The sequence below is a fragment of the Acinonyx jubatus genome, chromosome C1 (assembly GCF_027475565.1).
Source record: "Acinonyx jubatus isolate Ajub_Pintada_27869175 chromosome C1, VMU_Ajub_asm_v1.0, whole genome shotgun sequence".
NCBI lineage: Eukaryota > Metazoa > Chordata > Mammalia > Carnivora > Felidae > Acinonyx > Acinonyx jubatus.
Genome location: NC_069381.1, coordinates 7,328,615 through 7,346,341, shown reverse-complemented (window position 1 = coordinate 7,346,341; position 17,727 = coordinate 7,328,615). Strand labels below are relative to the sequence as shown.

General features: G+C 44.8%; 1 protein-coding gene across 10 annotated transcripts in view; it reads right to left on the bottom strand.

Annotated features, from left to right (window-relative positions):
* Positions 1-17,727, bottom strand: part of KIF1B (kinesin family member 1B) — a 143,947-nt gene that overhangs the window by 9,902 nt on the left and 116,318 nt on the right. For all 10 annotated transcript variants that reach the window (XM_027060460.2, XM_027060462.2, XM_053206953.1 and 7 more), the window contains 10 exons: positions 17,384-17,492; positions 15,989-16,055; positions 14,954-15,038; positions 11,740-11,845; positions 6,065-6,179; positions 5,077-5,210; positions 3,809-3,870; positions 2,267-2,412; positions 1,841-2,080; positions 659-730 (listed from right to left, as the gene is read on the bottom strand). In XM_027060460.2, coding sequence (XP_026916261.1) covers positions 659-730; positions 1,841-2,080; positions 2,267-2,412; positions 3,809-3,870; positions 5,077-5,210; positions 6,065-6,179; positions 11,740-11,845; positions 14,954-15,038; positions 15,989-16,055; positions 17,384-17,492 — 1,136 coding nt within the window. The remainder of the gene's footprint in view (positions 1-658; positions 731-1,840; positions 2,081-2,266; positions 2,413-3,808; positions 3,871-5,076; positions 5,211-6,064; positions 6,180-11,739; positions 11,846-14,953; positions 15,039-15,988; positions 16,056-17,383; positions 17,493-17,727) is intronic.

The window sequence follows — 17,727 nt, the reverse complement described above, 5'->3', positions numbered from 1 at the left end:
TCACTAAGTTGTACACCTGAAGCTAATATAACACTGTATGTCAATTATACTTCAATAAAGAAAATGTCAGATAGCGGTAAGTGCTACAGCAAAAAATAAACCAAGGAAAGAGGTCAGAAAGTTTCGGGAGCTGTTGGCTTTACATAGGGTGGTTAAGGAGTCGATACCTGAGCAGAAAGATGAAAAAGATAAAGGAGCCTATCATGGGAACATCTGGAAGAAGACTATTCCAAGGGAAGGGACAGCGAGGGTGTAAAGATCTGCTATAGGCAGATATGAAGCTGGCATGTCTAAGGAACAGCAAAAAAGGTCAAAGTAACTAGAACAGAGTGGATGCTGGAGAGGCTCTTTAAAGTGTTCACCTCACTCTTTGTCAAAAGCAACAACATTATGCCGCCAAGAACCTCAGGACCTCTAGTGTCCTGTCTTGCAGTGACGTACCAGCCCCTATAGGATCTTCCCTGAGGGATTTGGGGAAAAGCCAAAACGTTTCCCATCTGATTAACACCCTAAGAGACACCGGGGAGTACTCGTATCTTCAAAAGTCAGTGTTCTGACTCTAAAAAATGAAGATATGTCCTACATCCTCAAACACGATGCTACCCCCATCTGAAGGCACCTAAAAGCAGGGAGACCCGGAGAGGAGATCTGAGCTCACCTTACAGTCACTGATGCTGCCATGCAGCTGGCTGAATTCCCGGTTGAAAGTGTGCGTGAGAAGTTGCAGGCACTGGGGACAGAAAGGCACGTGTAAGTTTCAGTGGTTAAATGAAGCCCTGGATGCAAGGCAGGAAGAGAAAATAACAGGCCTAAGACACACAGTGGGGCTCAGGTGCTGACCAAACAGCTCCAGAAATTAAATACGGATACAGCAAGGGAAGCCTGGCATACGTCTAACAAAGATAAATTCAGTGGATTAAAAAAGCCATTCTCAGGACCACAAAAATGAATGGCTGCCACCACCACAGTTTAGAGCAACAGCTCCCCTTCCGACTTGTCCCCGTACTAGAAGGCATGGAGACCTCTGGATGGAAGTATTTTCTTAAGCCAACTAGAAGGCCATTCGGTTATTGAAACAAGACACCCCCCACCCCGGCCCCCACCATTTCTCTATTCCACCGTTGGCCAGTTGCCCAGGCTCCATATGCCTGGGAGTCATCCTCGACGACCCCTCTGCCCTCTCCCACCCCACCCAGGCAACAAGGGGGGGCTGATTCCACCTCCCCGGTGTCTCTTCCGTGACTGCTCTTCCTCCTCACCCTGCAGCCTCTGGCCTCAGCTGAGACCTGCACCGTCTCTATCTGGATCACCATGCTAACGAGCTCTTTGTGCCTCTAGTCTCTTGTCATCACAAACCCACCTTCTTTATTGCTGCCACGGGAGTCTTCCTAAAACATGAATACCTGCTTAAAATATTTCCGCATCACCCCAGGACCCTCTAAACTCTATTCCAGTCCACAGACCCTGCCAGGTCTGGTCCTGTCCCATGTCTCCGACTCCATCTCCTGCCTCTGCCCACATCGCCCGCATGATTCCCCAGCGCTGACGGTACAGCACACGAGGCTCCCTCTGGCGCAGACTTTCAAGGTCAGCTCACTGGCGCCAGCCCGCGGAGGCCCCTCCTCTGGCTCCCCCAGGTTCCAGACACACACCTCTATCACATACTTGTCACCCGGTTCCCTGGGAGCTCAGTACGGGTAGAAACTGAGTCTTATTCTACCTTCCCAGCTAGCACAGGCCTCGAAACAGAGACCCTCAAAGGTGGTGGAAAATGAAAACTCCAGCTGGCTCACGGGGTCTCACGGGGGAAAATGCTCAGCAAAGAGAAAGGGAGTCACACCTTGGTAGCCAGCTCCTTCTCTCGATCCACCAGGCTTTCGATGTCCGTGGAGTCGTAGCCGCTGCTCTCGCTGGGGGTGATGGCACTTTCAAAGGTGGTGGTAGAGATCTGAGAGGAGATGCTGGTGGAGGTGCTGAGGGTCCCACTGCTGAGGCTGGGGGACAGTGAGTCACTCAGGGATTTGGGGATGCTGTCACCAAGTCTCTCGCGCAGCAGCAGGAAGTGGCGAGTTTTCTCCACCTAAGAAGATCAACACAATGGCCTCAGCGAACACAAAGCTCATTAAGATCTTCATAAGCGAAATATTGTGCCTCTACCACGATCGAAAGCTGAAAAGCCAGGATCACATAGAGAAGGTGAGCATGTGACCCACACTTTGGGAGTTGTGCCCAAGAGTTCATCTGAGCAGCTCCTGCCCTCGGATACCTCGTGAAGGAGCTCCAGCTTCTCCAACTCCCACTGGTGCTCAAGGATGAGGCTGTCCCCGCGGGGCCGCCAGCCTGCTAAGTTCTCTTCTCCCCGCACATAGGCCACTGACGTATCCAAGATTTTTCTTCTCCTTCTCTGCATGCCTGGGGCAAGAGGACAAAGTCTTTTATTCACAGAAAAATCTGATTCCATTTTTAGCTCAAAACACACTAATAACTCATATACATGGCAAACTAAGACACTTAGTCAAGATACCTGGGATTTTATTAATAATAATTCACCCCTTTTCCCCAAAGCAATTCTCTGAACCTCTTTTAAAACTGAGTTTTATATTCTTCAATAATCAGGGCGACTGTAACACAACCTGAGAAAATGCCCAAGTTGTTATGTTACATGAAAATACAGAAAGATCAAACTGTACCCTATGGTTCCAAATACATCCATACGAAGAAAGTAGGAAAGGACCATCCCCGTACTCCCCCCACACACAACACATTCAGGAGCTCAGTTAGGATGGCAGATGGCAGATGGCTTCAGCCCCATCATTTCCCATTAATTTCTAAAAATATACTGTTTTTACATATCAAAGATACAAACTTACGTTACTTAAAAAAATTTCTCAAGGAAATATCTGGACACCGTCAATAGCTACTATTGGGACTTGGATTCATGCTCAAAGTCTTTTTTTAATCTACATCTTAACTGTGGGCCCTGACCTTTTCCCATATGTGTTCTCTAAAATGATTCAAGCTCACCTTAATCAAATGTTATTTATTTGTTTATTTTTAAGTGTACTTATTTATTTTGAGACAGAGACAGTGTGAGTGCGGGAGGGGCAGACAGACAGGGAGGGAGAGAGAAAGAGAATCCCAAGCAGGCTCCGTGCTGCCAATGCAGAGCCCGATGTGGGGCTCGAACTCACGAGACTGAGAGATCATGACCTGAGCCGAAATCAAGAGTCAGATGTTTAACCGACTGAGCCATCAGGCGCCCTCAAATGTTTTTTTAAAACCACTGATTTTTGTCCATGTTCCGGTTTATAAATCTAGAAATGCAAAGGGCTGCTTAAGGCCACCAAGCCAGAGAGAGAAGTAATGGCAGCCCAGAGAGACATCCGAAAGGGCACCGAACAAGTTCAACTTAATAATTTGTCTTCCTAGGGCACAGGAAGTTCAAATTCTAGCTTGACAACACCTGTAAGGTGACACTTGCCAAGTTACCTTTGGGGCTAACATGGAGAGGGAAACGCTTATGAGGTCTGGAAAGCTAAATTCATTCTCACACACTCAAAGTTTTTATAATATGCAACAACCTCATAACATTTTGTTCAGTACAGTTTTTGTAACTGTTCTGCAGGTCATAAACCAAACAGTGTTGTTGCTCAGAAAAAGGTAACTCCCACCACCACCAAAAAACTGGCTTATAAAATATACTTGGTTTCTACAAAATTTTCCTACTCGTGTAGGTTAGATTTTTGACATAAAATACTCCAAACACAGGCAAAGATAACCATCACCTCCCTGACCCACAAGGGCTTACCTGGACTGCCCGTGTCTGCCATTTTGCATAGACTGAGTTCATAAATTCCAGTGACACGATTGCTATTTGAATTAAAACAAACACTTGTTTAACTTCTCATGGCACAAAAGCAGGAAAATCTCAATTCTCTCTACTTAAAACACTGTCTCCTCTGGAGGGACTGCAGCCCACCCTTAAATATAATTACAGACATTTCTCACTTCTTTTTTTATTCTGAACTTAAGAAGTATACTTTTTCCTAGGAGGAGTTTGTTTTCATGCAATCTTTTGAATCACTTCAAAGGATGAGTAAAATTGAATGATGAACCCAAAAGTTTATAATACAAAGACAAAAGTTAAAAATCTGTGTTTTCTTTTTTTTTAATTTTGTTTAATGTTTATTTGTTTTTGAGACAGAGACAGAGCGTGAGCAGGGGAGGAGCAGAGAGAGAGGGAGACAGAATCCAAAACAGGTTCCAGGCTCTGAACTGTCAGCGCAGAGCCCGATGCGGGGCTCGAACTCACAAACCGCGAGATCGTGACCTGAGCCGAAGTCGGACGCTTAACCGACCGAGCCACCCAGGCGTCCCAAAAATCTGTGTTTCCTTACCACGAGAAACAAGACAGGGGCAGAGGAAGGTCTGACCAGAATGAAATGATAAACATCAACTTTGGGGGCATGTCATGAGGAAGGTTACTGAACCCTCCACTGTGTTAGTAACGCATATTTATTTTGAGAGAGAACGTGTGTGCACACATGCGTGGAGGAGGAGCAGAGAGAAGAATCCCACGCAGGCTCCACACGCTGTCAGCAGAGCCTGACGCAGGGCTTGATCTCTCAAACCTCGAAATCGCGACCTGAGCTGAAATCAAGAGTCAGACGCTTAACCGACTGAACCACCCAGGTGCCCCAGTAACATGTATTTTTTAAGCTGAGTGGTGACACACAAACATTCCCTGTATTCGTCTTGGCGGATTTCTACAGATCTTAAATATGAATAAGTCTTTAGAAGAAGAACGTCCCAACGGTAATCAGTTAGAACTAATGACATCTGAAAGAACACTTAGTCCCTGAAAAACTGCTGAGTGTTCACAATGTAATAGTCTTCCTTCCTTCATACGCTCGTCCATCCATCAGTATTCCATTAAGTGCCAACATTTAAAAGTTACTGCCCTTCAGGCATCCGGTTGTAAGCTAAGCCCGCAGCAGCAAGCCAGGCACACTGCGGGCTCTGCTGACCCTGCAGTGGGCAGACCAAATGGAAACTAAACTTGTCTCAGAAACTTACGAGTCCGGTGACTTCGAGTAGCCGCTGCCAAAGAGGCTGCGCAGAGAGCGTGGCGGCGAGATCTTGGCGTCCCGGGAGTAGAAGACCATGCATACATCTTTGGTGATGACCGCCGGCTGGATGCAATGATCCAGCTGAAAGCAGAGAGGGGTGGGCCCCGATGAAACCCAGATGGAGCACTGTGGCAGGAGTCTGTGCGCTGCCACAGTTGGAGAGCTGGTCCCAGATGGGGGGCGGGGAGATTTCAGCTCTGCCAGTCGCTTCACCAGCAACTCAGCAGACGATACGTGCAAGAGTAGGCGGTGGTCCTCGCAGCTGCTTTGCTTTTCTGAACTATTTTTAAAAGTTTTTTTCTGTAATAATGGTTACTATTTATTGTTTCTTATGTGCCAATCACTGTCCTAAATGCTTATATGTGATCTCTCAACACCTTTCTGGGTAAATGCCATTATGTTTACCCTTGTTTAAGAAACGAGGGAACTGAGGCAGAGAGAGACGAAGTCCCTGTGTAAGGACATGCTGGCAGTAAGCGGCAGCACAGGGACCTGCGCTCAGTTGGGCTGGTTCCAGGGTCTGTGCTGTTAACCACGACCGGGCTCTGCCCACAACTGCAAAAACACGAGGCAAAGTTTTCTTAAACTCATACATTCTTTGAAGAATGGTGATTAAGCCACTAAAACTGAAGCTATAGGGCTTTTTTATCTTAAAGTTTATTACTATTTTTTTGAGTCATCTCTAACACCCAAAATGGGGCTCGAACTCACGACCGACCCCAAGATCGGGAGTCACAACCTCTTCTGAGCCAGCCGAACACCCCGTCATATAACTTTTCGATTAAACAGAGACTAGGAACAGAATCTCCTACAACCAGAACGGCAGCAAACGGTTGACAAAAATCTGTCAAATCATTCCTCTTCATCTCCCATGGTCATCTGCCCACTGCTCAGGGCTGGCCATTTGTGGCCATTCAAGTTCAGAGTCTCCTCACCTCTAGGTATGCTGACAAGGTCATGTAGATCTTTTCCCCATAGGGTGTCACTCGGTTCAGAAGGAGAGAGTTATGGAGGGAGCTGTCCCACACGGCCTCGAAACGGTAGAAGGTCCTAAGGTCAGAAAGGCGAGAGGCAATTACCCAAAGAAGTGAAGTCACCTTAGTCGAGGTACTGTCACTGTCAGTAACACTACCGACACCCACAAACACCTGCAATATATCGAAATCTAACAACACAGTGGAGGCTTTATCCCCTCGGAGGAAGAGGTAGGCCCCCCGTCTCTCACCCCACCCACTACCCAGGAGCACTCAGCTATGTCTTCCCCCCCCCCCCCCACCCCACAAGCCTGCTTTTCTGCCTATAAACATAAAAATAGAGCAATCAAAGAGATTAGGATGAAAAGGGTAAGTGGGTACAGACAGAAACTAAAGGAAGAAAGCCAAAAGGAGCTCCTCCATCAGTCAACAAAGAGAGTAGGAAACAAATCCTCAGTAGCTTGTAAACCTGTCTTCACATCACAGTCTGGTCTGGAGCCTCAGAAATGTCACAAACATACCTGAGAAGATTGATGGAGGAAACAGGCAGGATAATTTAAGTACTGGGAGTCTTATTTTAAATTAAAAAACAAGTGGTTATCCTTAGCTGATGTTTCAGAAAAAGAATAATTTTAAAGTAGAGCTGGCTAACTACTATTTGTTACTTTTCAAAAAAAAAAATCCACATGAAAACCAATCTTACATTTAAATAACAACTAGAAGCTTGATTTAATGAGTACTTATAAACTTTTTAAAGTTGTTCTCGTATCTTCTTTGTAAAACCCCACAGGGCTGACCTGGCCTGACATCGGTTCTGCCCATTCTGCAGTCTCATCTGAAGCACTGTGCTGAGTTACAGACCAGCCCCCGACTGCCTGCAGTCCCCCCGCAGGGCCCACGCAGGCTCCGTAACAGGTGTCTACCTCCGACAGTGCATGTTCCATCACTACTGGCTCTCGCCCGACTCAGCTGGCAAGCGTTTGTGCACACTCTGCTTCCTGCCCAATACACTCCTCCTAACTCCTTCCCAAATGGTAACCTTGCTATTGCTGTCTTTTCTAGATTTCCTGTGACAGATAACTGACGTATTTTCTCTCTAAACACATGCCCGTGCTTCCTTCTCCTGAAACTGTCGAGAGAAAACAATTCACTTCTAAAAGAACTCCCTAGCCACACCTCATCCTCCACGTGTCAGACTAGGGAGCTCTTCTAGAAGCCTGACCAGTTCATTTTGTAGCTGCTTCCACATCGAAGTCTTCCACAAGTACCTGCCACTCTCTCAAACGCCTAGCTTTTGATGCAGTGTGGATGGGTCAAGAAAATACAAAGACACCAAAGGAACAAAGAAACATTTAACAAGACAGAGACAGGTAAAGCAACCAAGGGTCTCAAAAAGCAACCACAAAGGGTGGCAGAAGTCTTCCTGGGCTCCTGGGCTCAGCAGAGAACACTTCATGCATCCACAGCGCCCTGTTTCAATCAAATAGTTCATTTTGGTTTAAAACACGTTCTAATCCTGGGTGGTGATAAGCACTACTTGGGCAGAAGCTCCCTGAGAGCTCTGTCACCTGAGACTCTGCTTTTATTGTGTCCCTGTGTGTGTCGAGGTACCTGGATTGGGGCCTACCTGTCACACCACAAGATCTGGACACACCTGTGCTGAAGTGGAATGAACCCCCTTCTTAGAGCAAGGGCATCTATTACTCTGGAGAAGCCGGACAGAAGTCCCTGTCCCTCCTGCCTATAATCTCTGACCCGTTAAATTTTCACACCGTGACTTAGCACCTCCCAGTGCCAATATTTAGGGTTCACGGCTCTCTTTCAACAGAGGCAAATGTTTTGAATTTGTCAAAGAAAAGCCTCTTCATTTCTGTTTTCAGGTTGGGTTTTCACTTAACCTAAGGAGGAAATTTCAGTGGTAGAACCTTGGCTAACAAAAAGGAATTTCTGACTCCAGTAAAATCTTCCTGCATTTGCAGGGGAGGGGATTTTTTTGTTTTGTTTGGCACTTGGGGGTACTGCAGCACATTCTTTTGGAATACCCACTGAAGATGGCAATCCTTCAGAGATGGTTGTTAAGAAACAAGACTGGTAAGAAATGTCAACTGAATCAAGCTAGCAAGAGAATTTAGAATTAGAAACAGGGCTGAGTCCTGAGACATGCTTCCCTGTATGGCTCCTATGGTGGTTAAGAAATAATCCCAAATGGATTTCTCGAGATGTTCTGAACAATGGCAGTGTGTGTGTGTGTGTGTGTGTGTGTGTATCTTTAAAAACCAAACAGACATTTTAGGCTATGTTGCATTGCATCGCTTCCTTATTTTTTCTTCCCTAAATCAGATGAAGAGAGATGGGCAAAGACTTCCTTCACTATTGAACCAGGACTTTTTTCTACTGCAAAAGAAGAAAATAGATAAGACAAGCAGTCCTGACAGAGAAAGAGAAATGTTTAAAAATAAACAGCCTATTTTTCACAGACTCAGCTGCCCAAATAGCTAAACTGGTCTCTTCTATGGCACAGGACAAAACAAAGAAAACAGTGAGTAATTATGCAAAGCTACAGAGCAACAAACCTTTCAAGCTGCTGACAGAGACAGGACAGACAAAGAACAGAAAACCCAGCCCGAGATTCCACGAAAGGAGGGGAGTAACGCTCTAATCGGTAATGCAGCAGAGGAAAACCCGAAGGCGCACAAGAATTAAATGGACAGGTCTGGTAAATGGAATGAGAGAATACGAACTCTGCCAATCATTTAAGAAGCTGTGTGTGAAACTATACACATCAGGAAAACCCGGGGAACAAAGGGTGCCGGAGAAGGTGTTGCTCTATCCTAGGTCTGCACGGGGAAAAACTACTAAATTAAAATAGTAGTCCAAGCAACGTAAGACATAAAGCATTCTGATAGACTAGAATCTTTATGTGCACAAAAGCAAACAGAAAATACCTAGGAATGTCCTTATCAAGAAAGAGCCTGCAAAAACACAGAAAAGGCTTTTGTTAGTGCAGCAGTGGAACAAAAAAAGGAAAGAGGAGAGGAAAGCAAAAGCGAAAAAAAAAAAAATACATAAGACACATCTGCTGTTAAGCAAAGTAAATTCAAGTGGACAATTGACACAGAACTCCACGGGGCACAATTTGATAGACAGCTTACAGTGACATGGGTCCCTCTCTCCCAAAACATTTAATTAAGGAAAATGCTGGGCACAGAAGGGAATGTGGAGACCACCTCTATTAACACCCCCTCTCTGCAGATGACTCAGTACCGGAAGGGGTAGGAAGTTGCTGCAGAGTTAAGGGAAAACCAAAGCGATTCGGTAGGTAACACAGATGCGGGACTGGAAAGAAAAGCTGCAGTGGCCCCTGTTGGTCACACGCCACCATCAATACCCAGAGGTGCTCTCTCCTAGACACACGTGCACCACACACTCACACTGGAGTTCAAGTTCACCTTTAAACATTAAACCTTAGGCGAAAAGAACAAAAGCTCTTAACCAAATTCCATTTAGCAACTTGCCCAATTAGCTTAGGCTCTCCGTATTCCTAAAATGGAAAGATGGATGTCCATCACGCGCTACACACCCTAAACTAGATGGGTATCTCATCCACCCAGACAGTCTGCTCCCCAGAACTGAGTGGTGTGCTTATCAAGTGTCAATAGTACCTGGTCTTGACCCTGTTTATGCAGTTGTACTTCCCATGATTATCTAAATTAATCCAGTATTAGGCAAAACAATGTAACGTGAGGGCAAAAATAATTTTTGTTCAGTGTGAAACAAAACTAAGTTGGACATTTTTAAAAGATTTGATAATGCTGAGTTGTCAAACAACTCAGCTGTCAAAAAACAGCTGTCAAACTAAGTTTGGGTGCGATCAATATAAAAAAGGGAAATATTAAAATTGTAATGACAGATGATAGAAAGCTGACAGGATTTTGCCATTCGATTTTCTTCAGAGGTTTCTACTTCTTGCTTCACAAAATTAAAAACCACAGATGATGAATTATGGGTGTGCTTTTGCAAGAAAGAGCATCCCAAGTCCAATAAATAAGGCTACAATTAAAGACAAGGCCTTGGCCCTACAGCAAGAGCTTGACAAGATAACGTACATTTCTGGAGCTTAAATTAAAACGTTCAAAGTGCATATCTTTCTATTTTCCTTGACTTTGGCCGACTTTTTTGATTAATTAACTCTACACCTCTATTGTGGAAGATAAGCTGCTTTTGACAAAAGCCCAAATTCATTTCCTGCTGCATCTGACCTGCGGCCAGGTATGAATCCCGGGACTTCCGAAGGTCACTCTAACACAGGCCATTTAGCTCAACCAGCGTTGCAACCAAACATCATCCTTCCCTGTGAGTTTTGCTAAGTAGCCTAGGAATATTTAGGATCTATTTCTCATAGCTGCAAAGAAAACATGGTGCATGCCGGCTGCCTCGGCAGGCGAGGACACCATGCAGGGTTAGTGAGGACTTCAGAGAAATGGTACTGCTCACGATTCTGCCCAGGAACGGACCAGGGAGGACCAGAGCACGCTTCTGTCCCTCTGTCCGCCCCGGCCCCCCATACAGGTACACCCTCATACTCGGTCCCTCTCCCTCACAGCGCCTGCAGCTCCTCCTACAGGCAAAAAGCGAACAGATATTTGCTTTTTTTCCTCTTTCCTATGCAAAACTGTAACACAAGGAAACGGTGGAAAAAAATTAACTCTGGCCCAAACTTTTAATCCCATTTCTGCCTTTTGTCTCATTTTTCCTCTCCCTCTTCCCAGCATAGATGTGAGCAAGTTTTTCAGGAATACACAGAAGTATCCAGAAGTCCTCCTGTAATGCAAAGGCAGTGTTCTGAGCCCACATCTGCACACACAGCCACCCGTTTCCCAGCCATTGCTACATACAGGAATGGAGTCTCTGTGCACAGTGACAGAACTCCTTTCCTGGGGACGTAAGGGGCCCAGAAGATTTATCTCCGGTCTGACATGGGAAAGTAGACTGGCTATGTACTTTATGCATTGTCTGTCATCACTTGATTATAAAATGGAATTTTAAGGGAAGCCAGTTTAAAATTAAAAATAAAATAAAATTCATTATTTACAGCAGATAACCTTGGTCAGAAGAGTTTATACGTATGAATTTATCTCCTTTATGAGTGAACGAAAATGAAAAGCAAATACTAAGAATCCGGGAGCCTATGCTGGCAGCAGCAAAGGACAAACACAGGAGGGTTTGCTGAGCCCAGGAGGGCACGTTTCCATGACACTTAGGACAGACAGACCTTTCCCACAGCAACCACTTCATAGGAGAGCACCTAGTCTCAGCAGTAATTAATTTGTACTTTTAAACCCTTGGGAAGAATGCTGAATTTTCTTTTTCTGTTCTCGTCTCTAAGACTGTGTTTCATCTACTCAAACTCTATCCCGGAGAGAGTATTTTCACTCAGTATTGGTAACGGATCCACATACATGTAACTCCACAATTATTTACTTTTGGAGAGCAGAGTGGCAGGGAGGAAAGGGATGTCTGAAGTGAAAGAGGAATTCGTTTCTGCCCCTGGACAGGAGTCACCGGTGAATGGGGAATCTAACGGTGTGGCGTCAACCTGCACGGGGCTGACTCATCATGCTGCTCAGGGGCCCTACCTGCTGGAGTTGTGGGAGGACTTCAGGTACTTGGCAGAGATAATATTTAGGGAGAGGATAGCATCGACCGCAGCCTCATCCACTTCAGCCTTGTTCCTGATCCGGCCTACGAGGAAGAATAAAGAAACTAGGGCAGGGGTACACTTAACAACACAACAGAAACTCATTAAGCCAAAGAGAGACTTTTAAACCTGTGTACCTTGGGGTGCCGGAAGGGTCACTTAGCCAACCACCAAATGGTCCTCCACTCTTCCCCCTGTTGTCTTCCCTTTCCTCCCCACATTTGGTCAATTGTGAAACCTTACTGACTCTTTGTTTGGAGTTTCTCATACTCATCTCAACTTCTAGTTCTCATACCACCTCCTGCTCACAAAGGTCACCCCCTTCCCATCTGGAACACTGCGATGGCCATTTCACTGATCTCCTGGCTGCTCACCTCATCCCCCTCTCCATCCACCCTACACTCACCTTACAGAGACTTCTGAAGCCACTGCCTTCATTATACCACTTAAAAAAATTTTTTTTAATGTTTATTTATTTTTGAGAGAGACAGACAGAGCGTGAGTGGGGGAGGAACAGAGAGAGAGGACACAGAATCCAAAGCAGGTGCCAGGCTCTGAGCCATCAACATAGATGCCCGACACGGGGCTCGAACTTACAGAAGATCCTGACCTGAGCTGAAATCGAATGCTTAACCGACTGAGCCACGGAGGCGCCCCACCACTTTCCTGTTCAAAATCCTACAGCTCTGTTTTCCAGTGAACACTAGGGGACGTACTGCAGAGAGGCTAAGAGCACAGCCTCTGGAGTTAGACTGTCTGGGTTCAAATCTCAGCTTTAACACTTTCTGGCTGTGAAGCTTAGGCATATTGAGTCTTTGTTTCCTCTTCTATGAAGTGTGATTAGTAATTCTTCCCTTACATGATTGTTAAAACCATGTTATATATTTGTTATGTTAAATAATATTTTTAGAGCATTCAGAAAAGTACCTGGTATAGAGGAAGGACTACACAAGAGTTTGTTAAAATAAAAAAACAATAATAAAAAAAAAAAAGCTTGAAAAACCACTGCCCTAGACAGAAGAGAGTACAATCTCCCTTCTAGGGGTTCTTAATGTGGTCCACAGATACTCAAGGGGTCTATGTATAAAATTCAGGAGGTCCATGAGCTTGAATGAGAAAAAAAATTACAACTTTATTTTCATGAGCCTCTGACTAAAATTTGGCATTTCCTTCAATTATGAAGGGAGGAGACGATCCACAGGAAAATCAGCAGAAGCTGTGACTCTATCCCTGTAGAAATCAGATGTTTTCATGTCATACTAAGGTAGAATATCTCAACATTCATCACTGCTCTGAGTGATAGAAATTAGACCTGCTGCTTCTTTAATGCATTTAATGCATTAATATGAAGAAAAGCTTATACTATGAATTTATTTAGTATTTGAGCAATCTCAGTTATCACTAGTTCCCTTTGTAACCCTATGTACAGCTGACCCTTGAACAACACGGGTTTGAACTGCATGGGTCCACTTACACACAGTTGTTTTTTCAGTAAATACAGGATAGTATTGTAAATATATTTTCTCTTATGATTTTCTTCCCTCATGGTTTTTTTGTTTTTTTTAAAGTAGGCTTCATGCCCAGTGTGAAGCCCAAAGCAAGGCTTAAACTCATGACACTGAGATCAAGACCGGAGCTGAGATCAAGAGTCGGACGCTTGACTAACTGAGCCACTCAGGCGCACCCTCCCACCCTTATAATTTTCTTAATAACGTTTTTTTCTCTAGCTTACTTTAAGAATATAGTATATAATACATAAAACATACAAAATACATGTTAATCAACTGTTTACGTTATCAGGAAGGCTCTGGTCAACAAGAGGCTGTTAGCAGTTACATTGTGGGGAGTCAAAATTATATGCAAATATTCAACTGCACTTCAAAACAATTTTTTTTAATGTTTATTTTTGAGAGACAGAAAGAGAGAGGGAGAGAGGGAGGGAGGGAGGGGCAGAGAGAGAGGGAGACACAGAATCTGAAGCAGGCTCCAGGCTCTGAGCTGTCCGCACAGAGCCCAACAAGGGGCTCAAACCCACGAACCGTGAGATTATGACCTGAGCTGAAGTCGGATGCCTCACCAACTGAGCCACCCAGATGCCCCTATCCAACTGCACTTCTAACCCTTACTCTGTTCAGGGGTCAACCGTACTTTATTTTCTACATTTAAAAACATTAATCCGGAGGCTATCCCACTGCCAAAGGGGTCCATGGCAACACAGGATCCAGAACCCTGCCTTGGACTCTAAAGCTTATACGGTTTATCCAGTTTTTTCTTTTCATCAGGAGACCTTGGCCATGGGTTTCTAGCCATCTGCATGTTAGACATGTTCCTGATTCTCTTTTCAAGATGTTTCTGTGTATGGAAAACAAGACAAATGAGAACCTTCTAATTTTTCCCACATCTGTTGAGATCCTCCTGGATCCTTTCTATTGTTAATTCTCAGCCCGGGGTCTTTCTCACTTGCCCTCATTTTGGCACTTACTCATCAAACTGCTCTATTTATTTATTATTTTTTAAGTTTACTTATTAATTTAAGTAATCTCTACACTCTACATGGGGCTTGAACTCATGACTCTGAGATCAAGAGTCGAACGCTCTACTGACTAAGCCAGCCAGGCGCCCCCCCACTGCTTTGCACATACATATGTTGTCTCCTCAACAAAACCGCAGGCTTACAATGAGCAGACACTTCTCTTATGCCCTCTCAGAAGCTTTAAAACAGAGCCATTCCCATGGTAGCTGAGTAAAATAACGGTTGGTTGCGGGGCACCTGGGTGGCTCAGTTGGTTAAGCATCCGACTCTTGATTTCAGCTCAGGTCATGATCTCACGGTTCATGACATTGAGCCCTGTGTCGGGCTCTGTGCTGACAGCACAGAGCCAGCTTGGGATTCTCCCTCTCTCCCTCTCTCTCTCTCTCCCCCTCCCGCTCCGCCCCTCCCCCAATCTCGCTCTCTCTTGTTCTCCCTCTCTCAAAAATAAATAAGCATTAAAAAAATAATGGCTGCTTGAATAACATATCCCTAATGATGGGAGTTGAGAAACAGAGTAGTTTCAAACTCTAGGCCACATATTCTCCAGTACTCTTTCTGCACATTCCCTGTGTTCCTCTAAAAAGCCTGGCTCTGTCCTCAGCTGAGGGAATGTACTCACCTACCACCAGCTCACGAACATCCTTCCAATGGAGCTCACTCCCCTTCTCATGGATAATGGTCACCGTGATCCTTCGCTGGATGCCCTAGGTAACGGAGCAGGCTTGTAATTTAGCTGGGACAATCTAGGATTTCCTCTTGTGTGCTGTTTTCTGGACTGCATGGTGTGGGGGTGGGCAAGACGAGAGGAACAGAGAGGGGGAAATGCTGTCCCCACTCTCTCTCTCTTTTTTTTTTTTTTTAAAGTAGGCTCCACACCCAATGTGGGGCTTGAACTCACAACACCCTGAGATCAGTCACACGTTCTACTGACTGAGCCGCCTTGGCGCCCCTCCACGGTTACTCTAAACAAAGGGATATAGGTCAGGGACTGAGGAAGAGCCAGGTTCTGATATGGCTTCAAGAACAAGTGACTAGATGGTAGACCCAGAATATGAGACCCTCAGCTCCTATGCCCACCTGGGTGATAAGCATTTTTCTTAAAGATTTTACTTTTAAGTAATCTCTACACCCAATGTGGGGCTTAAACTCACAACCCCGAGAGCAAGAGTCACGGGCTCCGCTGACGGAGCCAGCCAGGCGCCCCGGGCATAAGCATGTTGGAGCACTGACCGAATCCACTATTGATTTACCAAAGGAGGACCCCTGTATTTCATGGCCAGATTTTAGTCCATTGCAACTTTCATCCTCTAGCCCCATTAAGAACTTTTAACTATAAAAGTACGGTCTCCACACATGGAAACTATATACAAGAAAATAAAATTGCATAAAATGACATGCGAGCTGCACAAATTATAGTAGTTGAATAAAAGTCTTTTTCAAAATAGGTCTCTCAAAATATATTTCTATGTATGAGCAAGGGTATAATACAAGCCAAGGTCTGAGGAAGAAACATTAAAAAATGTACAAAAAAAGAAAAAAAAGTACAATGTCTCCTGATCCCCAAATCTGCTGAAAGTGGAGAGGGAAAACAGAGACACAGAAAGAGCTCTGTTTTGGTTCTCTCCTAGGCCCTCTCTGGCTCCCTCATTAGTACCTGGTGAAGCAAAAATGTCCCCTGGCAGGGCAAGCCTGCTGTGTGGTCAACCACGGCTGGGATGTACCTAGAAGAACAGAAACGCAGAGAAAGCAGTCAGACGGGACGCCTGCGCGGAGGGCTCCGCCCGCAAGGTCTTCTCTGCTGTGACATCCCCCAGTGGTCTCGGTTTCTTCCTCACCATTTGGGCATTCAGTGAGTCACACGGTCACTTGCATTTAATAGACCTTCTCACGTATCCGTGCCACATCCCCCTTACTAGACCCAAGTGCTCAAAGCACAGTAACATTTTTGGCTCCCTTCCAGCCTCCTGCATAACAGATATTCCATAAATAATGTACAACAGCAACAGCAAGTGTCAGGAGGTAGGAAAGGGGTCATTTCAGATTTCAGGTAGTTTTTAAGGATCAGAAAGCAATTAACTCAGTAGAAACTACCACTATAACTATGTCTCCCTCATGACGCAAGTTATAATCACATCATAGATCTGTGTACGGAAAGTACAGCTTCTTAAAGCCGTGTCACTACTGACAACGAAATATGGGACTGATACAGCCAGACTCTCCTATCAGTAGGAACACAAAAAATGTTTCATGGAGATGATCGTGAGGGTGGTACTCAGCATTATAAATAGAGGATCATTAGGATAACATTTTTTCCTTACCCTTTACATTAACCAGTAAAGCCCCTTGCCTCTGTTTCAGGAATGGGATCTTTATTTGTGTTTTTCCAAACGCAATTAGAGACAACTGTGAACAAGAATTATATTCACCACTCGCTCTAACACAGCTCACAGAGAGTAAGCTGATGTTGATTCTTTTCATCTAGGACAACAGACCTCAACCGGGGGTGATTTGTAACGTCTGAGGACATTTTTGGTTGTCACACTGAAGGCAGGTGCTACTGGCCCCTTGTGAGAAGAAGCCAGGGATGCAACTACATATCCTACGATACACAGGACCGCCCCCATGACGGAGACTTATCTGGCCCAAAACAGTGGTAAGGCTGAGAAACCCTGGTCTAAACATTCTGCCCCCAAATCCTCTCACTGAGATTGTTAAGATAAGTTGGGACTATATTATGCACAAAATGCTTCTGATTCCCTTTGCTCTGCTGCTATTAAAACCCACTGTGTAAGTTTTCTTCCCTCATACAAGGTGCCAGTCTCCACGTTCTTGCTGTTGCTAACAAGAAGGCAAATTAGTATTCTGGACAGTCCCTTCTTTGACAAACATCTAATTCAAAAGAATAACACCACCAAAAATTCAACTCAAAACTGGAAGTCAACAGTGACGATGATTCATTAACCTGAATATGAGCAGAGAGGCTCAAAATTGCGTTTTTTAATTTTGAAAAACTTTGCCCTTGTTTAAAAATTTAGAAAGTTGGACTTACTCTCCTGTAGGCTCCAGTTCACTGATCTCAAACCAAACCAGAAGATCGTACTTGCTCATGCTCTGGCCAAGGCTGGTTTTGCTCATGGTGTTTAACTTGGTAGCTGGAACTTTCAAAAGTTTTTAGAAAATGTCAAAATCTGGTCCAAGTCTACTTAGTAAAAGTATAAACTTCTCTTCAAGGACACACTTGGGAAAAAGGCAACGGAAGTCAGGGCTCCATTTCAATGCAGAAGACTCGGAAAAATGTCACCATCTACTGCATTAGTGACTCTAAATTCAGAGAACTGGGAAAATGGAGAGTCGGCTTCTTTCTGCCTCTCAACAAACAGTATCCACTGACAA